Consider the following 12,300-nt stretch of genomic DNA (forward strand, 5'->3'; position numbering starts at 1 on the left):
GGTGGGAGAGTTAGAGTGAAGGGGGACGGGGGGGGGTCAGGGAGGGGGAGGCGGTGGGGTGGCAGAGTTGGAGTGGAGGGGGACGGGGGGTCAGGGTGGGGGAGGCGGTGGGGTGGCAGAGTTGGAGTGGAGGGGGAGGGGTGGGAGAGTTGGAGTGGGGGGTCAGGGAAGGTGAGGGGTGGGAGAGTTGGAGTGAAGGGGTAGGGGCCATCTCTGACCCGTTGCCCACCCACAGCTACACCGGTACGAGGAGCGCTACCAGGCGGCGCTGGCCGGGCTGGCGAGAGCAGCGGCGCTGGACCCCGCCTCCACCGAGCCGGCACTCCGCGAACAGCAACTCCTCACCTACCTGAGCCGAGTGTCCACCCTCGTACAGCAACGGGTGAGGGGGGCACTGGGGATGGGGGGGAGTGAGAGAGACGGTGAGGGGGGAGAGAGAGAGTGGGGGAGGGAGGAGGGGAGAGAGTGAGGGGGAAAGAGAGAATGAGGGGGAGAGAGGGGGGGAGTGAGAGGGTAGAAACATAGAAAATAGGTGCAGGAGTAGGCCATTCGGCCCTTCGAGCCTGCACCGCCATTCAATATGATCATAGCTGATCATCCAACTCAGTATCCTGTACCTGCTTTCTCTCCATACCCCCTGATCCCTTTAGCCACAAGGGCCACATCTAACTCCCTCTTAAATATAGCCAATGAACTGGCCTCAACTACCTTCTGTGGCAGAGAATTCCAGAGATTCACCAATCTCTGTGTGAAAAATGTTTTTCTCATCTCGGTCCTAAAAGACTTCCCCCTTATCCTTAAACTGTGACCCCTTGTTCTGGACTTCCCCAACATCAGGAACAATCTTCCTGTCTTCCTGCATCTATCCTGTCCAACCCCTTAAGAATTTTGTAAGTTTCTATAAGATCCCCCCTCAATCTTCTAAATTCTAGCGAGTACAAACCGAGTCTATCCAGTCTCTCTTCATATGAAAGTCCTGACATCCCAGGAATCAGTCTGGTGAACCTTCACTGTACTCCCTCTACGGCAAGAATGCCTTTCCTCAGATTAGGAGACCAAAACTGTATGCAATACTCCAGGTGTGGTCTCACCAAGACCCTGTACAACTGCAGTAGAACCTCCCTGCTCTTATACTCAAATCCTTTTGTTATGAATGCTAATGTCGGATGGGGAGAGGAGAGGGTGGGAGCTGGATGGAGTGACGGATCAGAGAGGCTATGGGAGGGAGGGGGTAGAGGGGCAGAGAGGGAGCTGGAGGGACAGGGTGGGAGGAACACAGGCTGAGAGAGACGGGGACTAGGGCAGGGATGATGGGAGGGGAGGGGGGGGGTTAGTGGGACCACTGGGATGGGGCTGAACAAGGTGTGGGAAGGAGACAAGAAGTAGGGGGTGGGAGAACAAGCGCGGGGGAGAGACAAGAAGCGAGGGAGGGGGCAGTGGAGGAGGGATGGTGGGCTTGGGGAAGGACCAGGGATGGGGGGGAGAGGGCTGAAACTGTTCCCCATCCCCCCCCCCCCCCCCCCCATGTTTGTGACCACACTGACCCCCCCCCCCCCCCCCCCGTGTGTGTGTCCTCTGGCAGGGGCAGCTGAAGCAGAAGCGACTGACCGCACTGATGTCCAGCCTCCGTGGCCGCGAGCTTCACAACCATCAGGACCGACTGTACCACACCCCCAGCGGGGCCCCCACCCGCCTCGCCCTGCACCCCCTCTCCTCCCTCACCCCCGGCAACAACCCCGGCACTGCCATCCTCGGCAAAGTCGTCTTCAGCCTCACCACCGAGGAGAAGGTGCCCTTGTACGTACCGGGGAGGTGGGGGGAGGGGTGAAGAGGGTAGGGACTGGGGGAGGGGGTTAGAGAGTGGAGGTGGGGCTGGGGGAGGTGGAATAACTGGGGGGGGGGGGGGGGGGAGGTAGGACTGCCTGGGTTAGGGGGGAGTTGAGGAGGAATTTCTTCACCGTGAAATTCCTCCACGTACTGAATCGTGAAAGGCTTGGATCGAGTAGATGTGGGAGGATGTTTCCACTAGTGGGAGAGTCTAGGACTAGAGGTCACAGCCTCAGAATTAAAGGACGTTCTTTTAGGAAGATGAGGAGGAATTTCTTGAGCCAGAGGGTGGTGAATCTGTGGGATTCGTTGCCACAGACGGCGGTGGAGGCCACAAGTCAGTGGATATATTTAAGGCAGAGATCGATTCTTGATTAGTGCAGGTGTCGGGGGTTATAGGGAGAAGGCAGGAGAATGGGGTTGGGAGGGAGAGATAGATCAGCCATGATTGAATGGCGTAGATTTAATGGGCCGAATGGTCTGATTAAAGGAGATGTGTGGGGCAGGTTTTTTTCCAAAGAGGGTGGTGGGGCCAGATCTGGAGGCAGATACGATGACGGTGTTTGGGAGGGTGTCAGATAGGCGCGTGGATATGCCTGGAATGGAGGGATATGGATCTACTGCGGGCAGAGGGGAGTCAGGGATAGCATGGACATAGTGGGCCGAATGGTCTGTTCCTGGGCTGTATTATGCTCTGGAGGTGAGGGAGTGGATGTGTAGACTGAGAATGTGGAGTTGGACAGGGTGTTTGGGTGGGGGGTTCTGACATCAGTGTACTGGGCCAGTGGGGGCCGGTGGGTCTGATCCATTCCGTTGTGTGGCAGCACCGTGGGCCTGCTGGACGGGGAGGGCACGTGTGTGGCCGTGACGGTCTACAACATGGCGGAGAGCTGGGGGGTGCTGATCGGAGACACCATCGCCATCCCAAGGCCAATCTACACCCACCACAGTGTGGAGCACAAGGACAAGGTGAGTGACCCCCAATCTCTCCCCCCTCTAACTCGATCCCTCCTCGTTCAAGTTCTAGTGAGTTTATTGTCATTGCCTGTATAGGACAATGAAATTCTTGCTTTGCTTCAGCACACAGAACATAGTAGGCATTTACTACAAAACAGATCAGTGTGTCCATATACCATAATATAAATATATACACACATGAATAAATAAACTGATAAAATGCAAATAACAGAAAGTGGTTATTAATAATCAGAGTTTTGTCCGAGCCAGGTTTAATAGCCTGATGGCTGTGGGGAAGTAGCTATTCCTGAACCTGGTCGTTGCAGTCTTCAGGCTCCTGTACCTTCTACCTGAAGGTAGCAGGGAGATGAGTGTGTGGCCAGGATGGTGTGGGTCTTTGATGATACTGCCAGCCTTTTTGAGGCAGCGACTGCGATAAATCCCCTCGATGGAAGGAAGGTCAGAGCCGATGATGGACTGGGCAGTGTTTACAACTTTGTGTAGTCTTTTCCTCTCCTGGGCGCTCAAATTGCCGAAACAAGCCACGATGCAGCAACCGGTCAGCATGCTCTCTACTGTGCACCTGTAGAAGTTAGAGAGAGTCTTCCTTGACAATCCGACTCTCCATAATCTTCTCAGGAAGTAGAGGCGCTGATGAGCTTTCTTGATAATTGCATTAGTGTTCTCGGACCAGGAAAGATCTTCAGAGATGTGCACGCCCAGGAATTTGAAGTTCTTGACCCTTTCAACCATCGACCCGTTGATATAAATGGGGCTGTGGGTCCCCCTCCTACTCCTTCCAAAGTCCACAATCAGTTTCTTGGTTTTGCTGGTGTTGAGGGCCAGGTTATTGTGTTGGCACCATATGGACAGTTGCTCGATCTCTCTTCTATACTCTGACTCATCCTCATCAGTGATACATCCCACAACAGTGGTGTCGTCAGCGAACTTGATGATGGAGTTCGCACTGTGACTGGCTACGCAGTCATGAGTATAGAGTGAGTACAGCAGAGGGGGCTGAGCACGCAGCCTTGAGGTGCTCCCGTGCTGATTGTTATCGAGGCTGACACATTTCCACCATCTCTACCCCAAACCCTCCCCGTGCCCTCTCACCCCTCCCCGACCAGTTGCCCTCTGATCATTCCCCAACCTTGACCCTGTGCCCTCTCCCCCTCCATCGCCCTCTACCCTCTTGATCCTGTGCCCTCTCTGCCCACCCCCCCCGACCCTGTGCTCTCTCCTCCCACCATCCCTCTGCTCTGACCCCCGTGCCCCCTCTCTCCCCCCCTCCGTCGTGACCCCGTGCCCCCTCTCTCCCCCCCTCCGTCCTGCCCCCGTGACTCTGTGCCCCCTCTCCCCCCTCCGTCCTGCCACCGTGACCCTGTGCCCCCTCTCTCCCCCCTGCCCCCGTGACCCTGCTCCTTGTGCCCACAGACCTTTGCCTTCGGTGGTATCCGTGTGGACAGCCCTCTGCTGCTGCTGGTGAACGGGAGGAACCAGAATCCAGCCAGCCAGGCCGCGCCAGTACTTGCCCACCGACCCTGTGCCGAGTGAGGGAGACCCCCACCCACGGACAACCCTCCTCTCTCCTCCTCTCCGCAGGGACTCGCCGGGCTGGCACCGTGGTGCAGCAGTAGAGTTGCCACTGGTGCTGCCTGTGTGGAGTTTGCACGTTCTCCCCCCGTGACCGGGGTGGGTTTTCTCCGGTCGCTCCGGTTTCCTCCCACACTCCAAAGACGTGCAGGTGTGTAGGTTAATTAGCTGGGTATAAAAGTAAATTGTCCCCTGTGTGTGTAGTGTGCGGGGATCGCTGGTCGGCACAGACTCAGCGGGCCGAAGGGCCTGTACCTCTAAACTAAACTAACACTGGCCCACTCACTACCCACACCCCTTCACACACAGGGGGGGTCTGTACAGCTCGGGGGTGGGGGGGGGGGCAGTCTACAGTTCTGGGGGGCGGGGGTCTGTGTACAGTTCTAAGTGGGGGGTGTCCGTGTACCGTTCTGGGGAGGTCTGTGTAGGGGGGAGTGGAATGGGCAAAGTGTGGAGGAGGGACAGTGTTGGTGTGACTGGGGTGGGGAGGAGACAGGATGGGGGAGAGGATTACATGGGAGGACCCATGTCGGTGTGAGATGCCAGGGGGGGTGGGTCTGTCCACGTGGACCCCCCAGCTGCCGTGGTGAAGGTTTGTGATTTTACACACCGTTTCTCTGCTGGGGTTGGGGATGGGATTGACTGTTACCGACTGTTTGTGTTGTTTAATAAAGTGTTGGTGGTTTAGTGAGAGTTTCATCACTGCTCAACTAGCCCCATGGAGTGACGTTTGGTCCGGGACCACACACCCCCCCCCTCCCTCTAAACCCCTTTAACTCTCCCACCTCCCCCCCCCTCTAAACCTCCCCTCCTCCCTCGAAAACTCCCAGCTCTAAACCTCATCTCCAACCCTTTCCCCTTCTCCCTAAACCTCCCCCCTCTCCTCTAAACCTTTCCCCCTCTAACACCCCCCTCTAAACCTCCTCCCCCAACTCTTTCCCCCTCCCTCTAAACCTCTCCTCCTCCATCCAGCTCCCTGCCCCTTAAAACCTCTCCCCTCCCTCCTGTCCTAAACAACTCCCCATTCAGTGCCCCCACCCCTCAAATCCTCCATCCCCCCCCACCTCTGCCCCCCTCTTCTCTTTCACCTCCCTAATCCCACCGAGTCCCCCCCACGCCTCGTGTGTCCCCAGAAGGATGAGGCTGACAAACGTCAACAAAACAGGTTTATTGGGGGCAATGTCACAGAACACGGGGTCGGGGGGGGGGGGGGGGGGGGGGAGAGAGGGGTCTGGTGCTGTGGGTGGGTGGGGGGGGAAGGGGTGTACACTGGGTTAAGAGTAGGCGGGGGATGGGGGGTCTCACACTTGCTTGAGGGTGAAGCTGTTTCCAGGTCCGGCTGGTGTTAGTGGGGAGATGGGGGTTGGGGGGAGAGGTGAAGGGGGTGGCGGAGAGGCGAGGGTGTTGGGGGGAGAGGTGAAGGGGGTGGGGGGAGAGGTGAGGGGGTTGGGGAGAGGTGAAGGGGGTGGGGGAGAGGTGAGGGGGTTGGGGAGAGGTGAAGGGGGTGGGGGAGAGGTGAGGGGGTTGGGGAAAGGTGAAGGGGGTGGGGGGAGAGGTGAAGGGGGTGGGGTGAGGGGGGGCCTCACATCCACTTGAGTGTGAAGCAGTTTCCAGGCCCAGCCGGTGTGGGGAGGGGGAGGCAGTCGGGAGTGTGGAGGATTGGAAAAGGGGGGGGGGGGGGGGTCTCACACACGTTTGAGTGTGAAGCCTTGCCCGGGCCCGGCTGATGTGGGGGGTTGGGGAGATGGGGTTTGGGGTGGGGCAGTGTGGGGAGGGGGGTCTCACACACGCTTGAGTGTGAAGCCGTGTCCGGTGGCGGCGGCTGCCAGCTGGTCGCGCTCCTCTGCGGGGGAGAAGTTGAAGAAGTTGCCAGCACGCTCCGGGCCGGGTGAGCCGAAGAAGGAGGGGCGGAAACAGAAGTCTCCACCAGCCGTGGCCCCCCGAGGGGGAGACTCTGCCCCAGGGAACTTTCCAGAAGGGCCTGCGGAGGGGGGGAGGGGTGGCACGGTCAGTGAGAGCTTGACCCCTGACCCTTGGCCCCTGAAGCACAACCCTCTGACCCTCAGTCCCCGATTTACTCCTGACCCTCGGACCTCATGACAACGAGCTGATCCCTGTGACTGCATCACGGACCCCACCCTACCCTAGCCCACCCACCCTAACCCCACCCTACCCTACCCCACCCAACCTAGCACTAACCCACCCTACCCTAACCTAACCCCACCCTAAACCAACCCCACCAAACCCTAACACCAGCCTAGCCCTAACCCACCCAACCCACCCCACCCTACCCTACCCCCACCCAACCCTAACACCAGCCTAGCCCTAACCCACCCTAGCCCTAACCCACCGACCCCTAACCCCACCCCGCCCTAACCCACCCTAACACTAACCCACCCTAAACCCCACCCTGCCCTAACCCATCACTCCCCGCCCTAACCCTTCCCAACCTAACCCCAACCTACCCTAACCCCAACCCACCCTGACATAACCCACCCCGCCCTAACCCCACCATGCCCTAACGCATCCCACCCCGCCCTAACCCATCCCACCCTAACCCATCCCACCCTAACCCATCCCAACCCATCCAACCCACCCCCGTACCTGCAGCCGGTCAGTCAGCCCACCCTTACCTGCGGTCAGCCCGTAGCCGGCTGCGGGCCCCTCTCCCTCTCCAGCCAGGGCCATGCTGCGTAGCCGCAGACTGTCGTACAGCCCCTGCAGCCGCTGGTACTGGCGGTTCCTCTCGAGCAGCTTCTCACAGATCTCCCCGTACTTGGTCTTGTACTCCTCCAGCAGTTTCTTCAGCGTGCTCACCTCCCCCCGGCTGTTGCTCACCTCCAGGTCCTTGCCCTGAATCTGCTGAGTGTACACCTTCTCCATCTGTCGCAGGCGCCCCTCCGCCTTGTTGTACGAGTACTCCTGGTACATCCGCTCCTGGTGGATCTGTGGGAGAGGTGCTGGGCTCAGGGCAGGGTTTCCGGCAACCTGCGGCCCACAACCCAAAATCATCCGGCCCGCAGGCGGGGTTTTTTCCCCATAATCATCGGCTCGCCAAGCTCTAGTGTACCTCATCTTGCGCCAAGCCGCCAGCAGAGCCGCGCACCTTCTGTGAACACGGTTAAGAAAGAACTGCAGATGCTGGAAAAATCGAAGGTCGACAGAAATGCTGGAGAAACTCAGTGGGCGCCTGCAAGGGTTGCATGAGAGGCTGCCTCACCCGCTGAGTTTCTCCAGCATTTTTGTTGTCTACCTTCTGTGAACACGTGATTTGATGCCTGCCCTCCGGGTCTGGATCCATGTGTACACGTGATAGATGTGGCCGCCATCCGCTCACAGACATGCGTGCCGGCCCCTATGCAGAACAAGGTTGCCCACCCCTGACCTAAGGGCTCCTCCACCACAGCCAGCAGCCTGGAACTGGGACCCATGGTAAACGCCACACTCTCCCCTCGTGCATTACGCCTGTGCCGTCGATCGCATTTCATCGGGATGCATCACAGCACGGTTTGGGAACAGCTCCATCCGAGACCGCGAGGAACTGCAGTTGTGGACGCAGCCCGGACCACCGCACACACACAAACCAACCTCACTTCCATTGGCTCCATCTACACCTCACGCTGCCTCGGCAAGGCCAGCAGCACAATCAAAGACGAGTCGCACCCCGGCCACTCCCTCTTCTCCCCTCTCCCAACGGACAAGAGGTACAGAAGTGTGAAAACGCACTCCACCAGATTCAAGGAGAGTTTCTTCCCGGCTGTCATCGGGCAACTGAACCATCCTACCACAAACAGGGAGCAGTCCTGAACTACTATCTACCACATTGGTGACCCTCAGACTACCATTTATTGGACTTTACTGGCTTTGCCTTGCACTAAACGTTATTCCCATATCATGTATCTGTACTCTGTAAACGGCTCGATTGTAATCATGTTTTTGTCTTTCCGCTGACTGGTTAGCACGCAACAAAAGCTTTCCACTGCACCTCGGTACACGTGACAATAAACTAAACTGAATTCTACAGCCCAGCACTGGGAGGCAGGAGACCCCCACACACCCTCCCCTCCTGATCTCTCTCTCCGCTTCCTACCCCCATTCTCCCAAAACTCCTCCAGGGATCCCCTTGATCCCAGCTCATAAATGATAGGAGCAAAAATAGGCCATTCAGCCCATCACATCTACTCCACCATTCAATCCCGGCTGATCTATCCTCCTCTCTCAACCACATTCTCCTGCCTTCTCCCCGTAACTCCTGACACCCGTACTAATCAAAAATCTATCAAACTATGCCAAATTACTTTGCCTCCACAGCCTTCCGTGGCAATAAACTCCACAGATTCAACACCCTTTCACTAGAGAAATTCCTCCTCATTTCCTTTCTAAAGTTCATAATTGATAGGAGTAGGTGTCACAGCGGTAGAGCTGCTGCCTTACAGCGCCAGAGACCCTGGATCCATCCTGACTACGGGTGCTGTCTGTACGGAGTTTGCACGTTCTCCCTGTGACCTGCGTGGGTTTCTTCCCACACTCCAAAGACATGCAGCTTTGTAAGTTAATTGGCTTTAGTGAAGATCGTAAATTGTCCCTAGTGCGTGTAGGATGGTGTTAGTGTGCGGGATCGCTGGTTGGCGCCGAATCCCCCCTCTACCCCCTCCCGGCAGTCCCACACACCCAGTCCCTCGCCCCCTACCTGATACCCTCAGGCCGGACAGCACCATAGCCTTGTACTCTGCACCCTCTTGTACCCCCTGCACCCTGTACCCCAGTCCCCTGTACCCCAGTATCCCGTCCCCTGTATCTCAGTACCCCATCACTCTGTACCCCAGTCCTGTACCCCCCCGTCCCCTAGCCCCCTGTACCCCACCCCCTGTCCTGTACCCAAGCCCCCTGTCCTGTACCCCAGCCCCCTGTCCTGTACCCCTGCCCCCTGTCCTGTACCCCAGCCCCCTGTCCTGTACCCCACCCCTGTCCTGTACCCCACCCCCTGTACCCCACCCCCTGTCCTGTACCCCAGCCCCCTGTCCTGTACCCCACCCCGTCCTGTACCCCAGCCCCCTGGACCCCAGCCCCCTGTCCTGTACCCCACCCCCTGTACCCCAGCCCCCTGTCCTGTACCCCAGCCCCCTGTCCTGTACCCCAGCCCCCTGTCCTGTACCCCAGCCCCCTGTCCTGTACCCCACCCCTGTCCTGTACCCCACCCCCTGTCCTGTACCCCAGCCCCCTGTCCTGTACCCCACCCCTGTCCTGTACCCCACCCCCTGTACCCCACCCCCTGTCCTGTACCCCAGCCCCCTGTCCTGTACCCCACCCCCTGTACCCCAGCCCCCTGTCCTGTACCCCCCCCCCTGTACCCCAGCCCCCTGTCCTGTACCCCAGCCCCCTGTCCTGTACCCCAGCCCCCTGTCCTGTACCCCACCCCGTCCTGTACCCCAGCCCCTTGTACCCCACCCCCTGTCCTGTACCCCAGCCCCCTGTCCTGTACCCCACCCCCTGTCCTGTACCCCAGCCCCCTGTCCTGTACCCCACCCCCTGTCCTGTACCCCCCCCCGTCCTGTACCCCACCCCCTGTCCTGTACCCAAGCCCCCTGTCCTGTACCCCACCCCGTCCTGTACCCCAGCCCCTTGTACCCCAGCCCCCTGTCCTGTACCCAAGCCCCCTGTCCTGTACCCCACCCCGTCCTGTACCCCAGTCCCCCAGTGTGAGGCGCTACCTGGTATGTCCAGAAGGCGAGGGCCCGGGCAGCGATGTCGAGCACGAGTTCGGGTTTGAGTCCGGCCAACACCATGGCCTTGTACTCCTCGCTGGGGCAGAGCTGGGTGCGGACGATGTCGAGTTTGCCGGCCAGGGCGCTGCGGCAGGCGGGGCACAGGGCGGGGGAGCGGCTGAACTCGCCGCTGCCGTGCTGGTCGCAGAAGACGTGGGAGCAGGCGGTGACCCAGGCGAAGCCCGACAGGCGGGCCCGGCAACGGGAGAAGTTGCAGACCAGCGCGTCGTCGCCCAGCGACATGGCGGCGGCAGCGAGGGAGCGGGGAGGGAGGAGGGCCAGGGCGCAGGCGCGGGGCGGGAGGACCGGGTGGGAGGGCCAGGGCGCAGGCGCGGGAGGACCAGGGCGCGGGGCGGGAGGACCAGGGCAGGTCGCAGGGCGGGAGGATCGGGCAGGAGGACCAGGCCAGGGCGCAGGCGCGGGGCGGGAGAGCAACCGCCGGCCGCAGCACGAGGCGTCGCAATAGCGCGGGAAGATCATGAGCGCGCGCGGTGCAGGTGTGGGGGGGAAGTGTAGGTGTAGGGGGAAGTGTAGGTGTAGGGGGGAAGTGTAGGTGTAGGGGGGGAAGGTGCAGGTGTGGGGGGGAAGGTGCAGGTGTGGGGGGGAAGTGTAGGTGTAGGGGGAAGTGTAGGTGTAGGGGGGAAGTGTAGGTGTAGGGGGGGAAGGTGCAGGTGTGGGGGGGAAGGTGCAGGTGTGGGGGGGAAGGTGCAGGTGTAGGGGGGAAGGTGCAGGTGTGGGGGGGAAGGTGCAGGTGTGGGGGGGAAGTGTAGGTGTGGGGGGGAAGTGTAGGTGTGGGGGGGAAGGTGCAGGTATGGGGGGGAAGGTGCAGGTGTGGGGGGAAAGTGTAGGTGTAGGGGGGAAGGTGCAGGTGTGGGGGGGAAGTGTAGGTGTGGGGGGGAAGTGTAGGTGTGGGGGGGAAGGTGCAGGTATGGGGGGGAAGGTGCAGGTGTGGGGGGAAAGTGTAGGTGTAGGGGGGAAGGTGCAGGTGTGGGGGGGAAGTGTAGGTATGGGGGGGAAGTGTAGGTGTAGGGGGGAAGGTGCAGGTGTGGGGGGGGAAGGTGCAGGTGTGGGGGGGAAAGTGTAGGTGTAGGGGGGAAGGTGCAGGTGTAGGGGGGAAGGTGCAGGTGTGGGGGGGAAGGTGCAGGTATGGGGGGGAAGTGTAGGTATGGGGGGGAAGTGTAGGTGTAGGGGGGAAGGTGCAGGTGTGGGGGGGAAGGTGCAGGTGTGGGGGGGAAGGTGCAGGTGTGGGGGGGAAGGTGCAGGTGTGGGGGGGAAGGTGCAGGTGTAGGGGGGAAGGTGCAGGTGTGGGGGGGAAGGTGCAGGTGTGGGGGGGAAGGTGCAGGTGTGGGGGGGAAGGTGCAGGTGTGGGGGGGAAGGTGCAGGTGTGGGGGGGAAGGTGCAGGTATGGGGGGGAAGTGTAGGTATGGGGGGGAAGTGTAGGTGTAGGGGGGAAGGTGCAGGTGTGGGGGGAAAGTGTAGGTGTAGGGGGGAAGGTGCAGGTGTAGGGGGGAAGGTGCAGGTGTGGGGGGAAAGTGTAGGTGTAGGGGGGAAGGTGCAGGTGTGGGGGGGAAGTGTAGGTGTGGGGGGGGAGGTGCAGGTGTGGGGGGGAAGGTGCAGGTGTGGGGGGGAAGTGTAGGTGTAGGGGGGAAGGTGCAGGTGTGGGGGGGAAGGTGCAGGTGAGGGGGGGAAGTGTAGGTGTGGGGGGGAAGGTGCAGGTGTGGGGGGGAAGGTGCAGGTGTGGGGGGGAAGTGTAGGTGTGGGAGGGAAGGTGCAGGTGAGGGGGGGAAGTGTAGGTGTGGGGGGGAAGGTGCAGGTGTGGGGGGGAAGGTGCAGGTGTGGGGGGGAAGTGTAGGTGTGGGGGGGAAGGTGCAGGTGTGGGGGGGAAGGTGCAGGTGTGGGGGGGAAGTGTAGGTGTGGGAGGGAAGGTGCAGATGTGGGGGGAAGGTGTGGGGGTGGATGGTGCAGGTGTAGGGGGGGAGGTGCAGGTGTGGGGGGAAGGTGCAGGTGTGGGGGGGAGGTGCAGGGGGGGAGGTGTGGGGGGGAAGGTGCAGGTGTGGGGGGGAAGTGTAGGTGTAGGGGGGAAGGTGCAGGTGTGGGGGGGAAGTGTAGGTGTAGGGGGGAAGGTGCAGGTGTGGGGGGGAAGTGTAGGTGTGGGGGG

General features: G+C 60.4%; 2 protein-coding genes across 3 annotated transcripts; one reads left to right on the plus strand and one right to left on the minus strand.

Moving 5' to 3' along the window:
* Nucleotides 1-214: 214 nt before the first annotated feature.
* On the plus strand, nucleotides 215-4,436 carry LOC116969925 (tetratricopeptide repeat protein 5-like). 2 transcript variants are annotated; one of them, XM_033016684.1, is made up of 4 exons: nucleotides 215-382; nucleotides 1,583-1,789; nucleotides 2,652-2,796; nucleotides 4,219-4,436. In XM_033016684.1, exons 2-4 carry the CDS (start codon nucleotides 1,616-1,618, stop codon nucleotides 4,419-4,421), a joined length of 522 nt encoding a protein of 173 aa, XP_032872575.1. In that variant the 5' UTR covers nucleotides 215-382; nucleotides 1,583-1,615; the 3' UTR covers nucleotides 4,422-4,436. The 2 variants fall into 2 exon arrangements, with proteins under 2 accessions (XP_032872575.1, XP_032872576.1); XM_033016685.1 differs by having other exon boundaries at nucleotides 1,583-1,797; nucleotides 4,219-4,424.
* A 1,722-nt stretch (nucleotides 4,437-6,158) lies between these two features.
* On the minus strand, nucleotides 6,159-10,396 carry ccnb1ip1 (cyclin B1 interacting protein 1). The gene is made up of 3 exons (XM_033016688.1): nucleotides 10,089-10,396; nucleotides 7,011-7,323; nucleotides 6,159-6,358 (listed from the first exon to the last, which is right to left on the minus strand). The coding sequence occupies exons 1-3, from the start codon at nucleotides 10,383-10,385 to the stop codon at nucleotides 6,159-6,161; spliced, it is 810 nt and encodes a 269-aa protein (XP_032872579.1). The 5' UTR covers nucleotides 10,386-10,396.
* Nucleotides 10,397-12,300: the final 1,904 nt, after the last annotated feature.

The sequence above is a fragment of the Amblyraja radiata genome, unplaced genomic scaffold (genome assembly GCF_010909765.2).
Source record: "Amblyraja radiata isolate CabotCenter1 unplaced genomic scaffold, sAmbRad1.1.pri scaffold_417_ctg1, whole genome shotgun sequence".
Classification (NCBI taxonomy): Eukaryota; Metazoa; Chordata; class Chondrichthyes; order Rajiformes; family Rajidae; genus Amblyraja; species Amblyraja radiata.

Excerpts from the sequence above, each read along its gene's own strand:
- LOC116969925 (XM_033016684.1), top strand. The coding sequence starts at position 1,616 with ATGTCCAGCCTCCGTGGCCGCGAGCTTCACAACCATCAGGACCGACTG. Across the intron at positions 1,790-2,651 it reads GCCTCACCACCGAGGAGAAG|CACCGTGGGCCTGCTGGACG; the intron begins GTGCCCTTGTAC and ends GTTGTGTGGCAG. Across the intron at positions 2,797-4,218 it reads GTGTGGAGCACAAGGACAAG|ACCTTTGCCTTCGGTGGTAT; the intron begins GTGAGTGACCCC and ends TTGTGCCCACAG.
- ccnb1ip1 (XM_033016688.1), bottom strand. The coding sequence starts at position 10,385 with ATGTCGCTGGGCGACGACGCGCTGGTCTGCAACTTCTCCCGTTGCCGG. Across the intron at positions 7,324-10,088 it reads TCGCCTTCTGGACATACCAG|ATCCACCAGGAGCGGATGTA; the intron begins GTAGCGCCTCAC and ends CCTCTCCCACAG. Across the intron at positions 6,359-7,010 it reads CGGCTACGGGCTGACCGCAG|GCCCTTCTGGAAAGTTCCCT; the intron begins GTAAGGGTGGGC and ends CCCCCTCCGCAG.